General features: G+C 37.1%; 1 protein-coding gene across 1 annotated transcript in view; it reads left to right on the top strand.

The window, feature by feature from the left end:
- The window catches only part of LOC102382003 (monofunctional C1-tetrahydrofolate synthase, mitochondrial), a gene marked incomplete at its 3' end in the record, with an annotated part of 99,030 nt that overhangs the window by 12,817 nt on the left and 83,894 nt on the right, over window positions 1-2,319 (top strand). Inside the window, exons 4-5 of the mRNA XM_025213429.1 lie at window positions 527-651; window positions 1,598-1,698. Coding sequence (XP_025069214.1) covers window positions 527-651; window positions 1,598-1,698 — 226 coding nt within the window. The remainder of the gene's footprint in view (window positions 1-526; window positions 652-1,597; window positions 1,699-2,319) is intronic.

Genomic DNA, 2,319 nt, shown 5'->3' with positions numbered 1-2,319 from the left:
GGAAAGAGCAACGGTTACAGTATGATCGCAAAGCTTTAAAACTGCAAGCAGCTTTCTATGGCTGTATTTTTTATTAGATAATTTTATTAAAGATGGCCAGTAAAATTTGCTTTTTCAGCTTTGTATTCTTTGTCTTTGCCTTTTTAAATATCATAAGTACATTCTCCTTCCTTTTCCTTGCTCTATCCAAATGAATTTATTTTTTACATGCACCTGTCTGTTTACTTCCACTACATCAATGTGAGGGACCAGTTCTTTCTTATGACACTCATGTAATCCCATATAGAACTGCGTATGTGAATACTATCTAGTATGCTTTGTATCCATATCTCACTTGAGAATCTGAGTGACGTGCTGTATGCTTCTGTTTCTGAAAAGGATTTAGGCAGCTAAAATTGCTATATATTATTGTTATCATTGTTGTCATTATTTTACAGCTACAGCCCGTTTCCATTTTTACTTCCCAATATTCTGATTCTGACTGTTTTGTTATACTGTTCCCCAATGCATTTTATTAACTTTCTAGATTGTTGGTGAAATCTTGAAACTCAATGATGATCCTACGGTTCATGGTCTTGCCCTTCACCTCCCAGAAAATGCCTATAGCAGCAAAATATTAAATGCATTGAAACCAGAGAAGGATGTGGATGGGTAAGCTAAGCAGTGAGATGAAACCCTAGCACACAAGTTTAATGGCTCTGTAAAATTGATTTTCCTCCAAGTGCTTTTCACTAATGGATTCCTCAGTCGCTATATTTAGCTATACACTGTACTATTGAAATGTGGACAAAAGAATGTTAAAAATCTAGGAAAAGATTAATGATGAAGTCATCTTATTTGTGAAACACTCTCTTTATCTGTACACATTGTAAACTTGAGGGGCCAAAACAAAATTCCAATTTTAGTCCCTTCATTGAATTCAGTATTTTGCAGTTCTTACTTTAAGAATTAACTGCATTTTCTTAAGAAGCTCTAAGGTGAGATTCCTGGGTAGTATCTCCCTAGGTCTGGGAAGAGGGCTGCTGTTGTTTAAACTACCTTTGTACCCTTCACAATCAATCCACAGCACACTCATGTAACCACTAGGCAGAGGGGCTCGTGGTATAATTTACATTCCTGGACCACTGTCTGAATTACAGTAGTGCTTCCTTATGGACAGTTTTCTGCCTGCTTCTCCTTACCCATTGTCTTGCCTTGTGCCGCTTCATCTGCCTGGAATGACATTGTTCCTGTGCTTTTAAATATACTCAGTCTCCTCTGAATTCTGTTGAACCCTGATGTTTTCACTTTTCTTTCATCAGGGATTGCCCCTTCCTTCCTTGCTTCCTTCTCAAAAGTCATAGATGATGTTTCTTCCTTCAGTTTGTTTCTTTTAATCCTGCTGTCCCTTTCCTTTTTCTAAACCTTTCTCAATATTCTGTTTGTCCATTTGAATTACATAGTCAGAGGGTGCAATGCTTTAGAAATTATTTGTGAGCTATTCTTAGTCCTTTTATCCAGGAAATCTTTCTTTTAATGTAGGTGAAAGGTGAGAAAACTTTATTTAAAATAATCATCTTGCATAATTTCTGTTTCTTTCCATGTTTTTCTTCCACAGAGTATCAGCTGTAAACTTAGGACAACTGGTGTATGGAGATGTTTACGACTGTTTACCTTATCCCACTGCCAGTGCTGTGATAGAGCTTCTTGAAAACATAGGTAGGACATTCTGTCTTTCATGTGCCTGAACAAGACCTAAATTTAGTATACTCCCAGAAAAAGTAGTTTTGCCTATAGTCCTGAATATTACTGACATAGTGACTGGGACTAAGGAAAGCTGCTATAAACAAGTTCCATCATACTAAGGTCTCCTTTGATATCAAACTTTCATAAAAACAAATTGTTTTCAGTACAGATTCCAGTTAGGAGATCAAAGATGGGTTTTGGATAAAGCACCAACTCAGACAAATCAAGCTTTAACTACCAGGTTTCAATGAATGGCTCTTTTTTTTTTTTTTTTTGCTGAAATGGGTTTTGCATTAAATAGGTTTGAGCTAACGCTGTCTTTTGTGAAGACGGGTAGATTTTAAATAACGTGGGGAAACACCTATAATGGATAAATTAATAAATTAAGGGATATGTGCAAAGATAGCATTTCCTTTGTTCCAAAAATATATGCAGAATGTTCACAGAATTGGAGGGTCACTTATCATAGAATCATACAAGTAGGGTCGGAAGGGACTTGTAGATCTTCAGGTCCGACCCCCTGCCTGGGCAAGAAGAAAACTGGGCTTAAGTGACCCCAGCCATGTAGGCATCGAGCTGCTTCTTAAAGACCGC

The sequence above is a fragment of the Alligator sinensis genome, unplaced genomic scaffold (genome assembly GCF_000455745.1).
Source record: "Alligator sinensis unplaced genomic scaffold, ASM45574v1 scaffold608_2, whole genome shotgun sequence".
Classification (NCBI taxonomy): Eukaryota; Metazoa; Chordata; order Crocodylia; family Alligatoridae; genus Alligator; species Alligator sinensis.
This window is presented reverse-complemented; position numbering and strand designations above follow the sequence as displayed.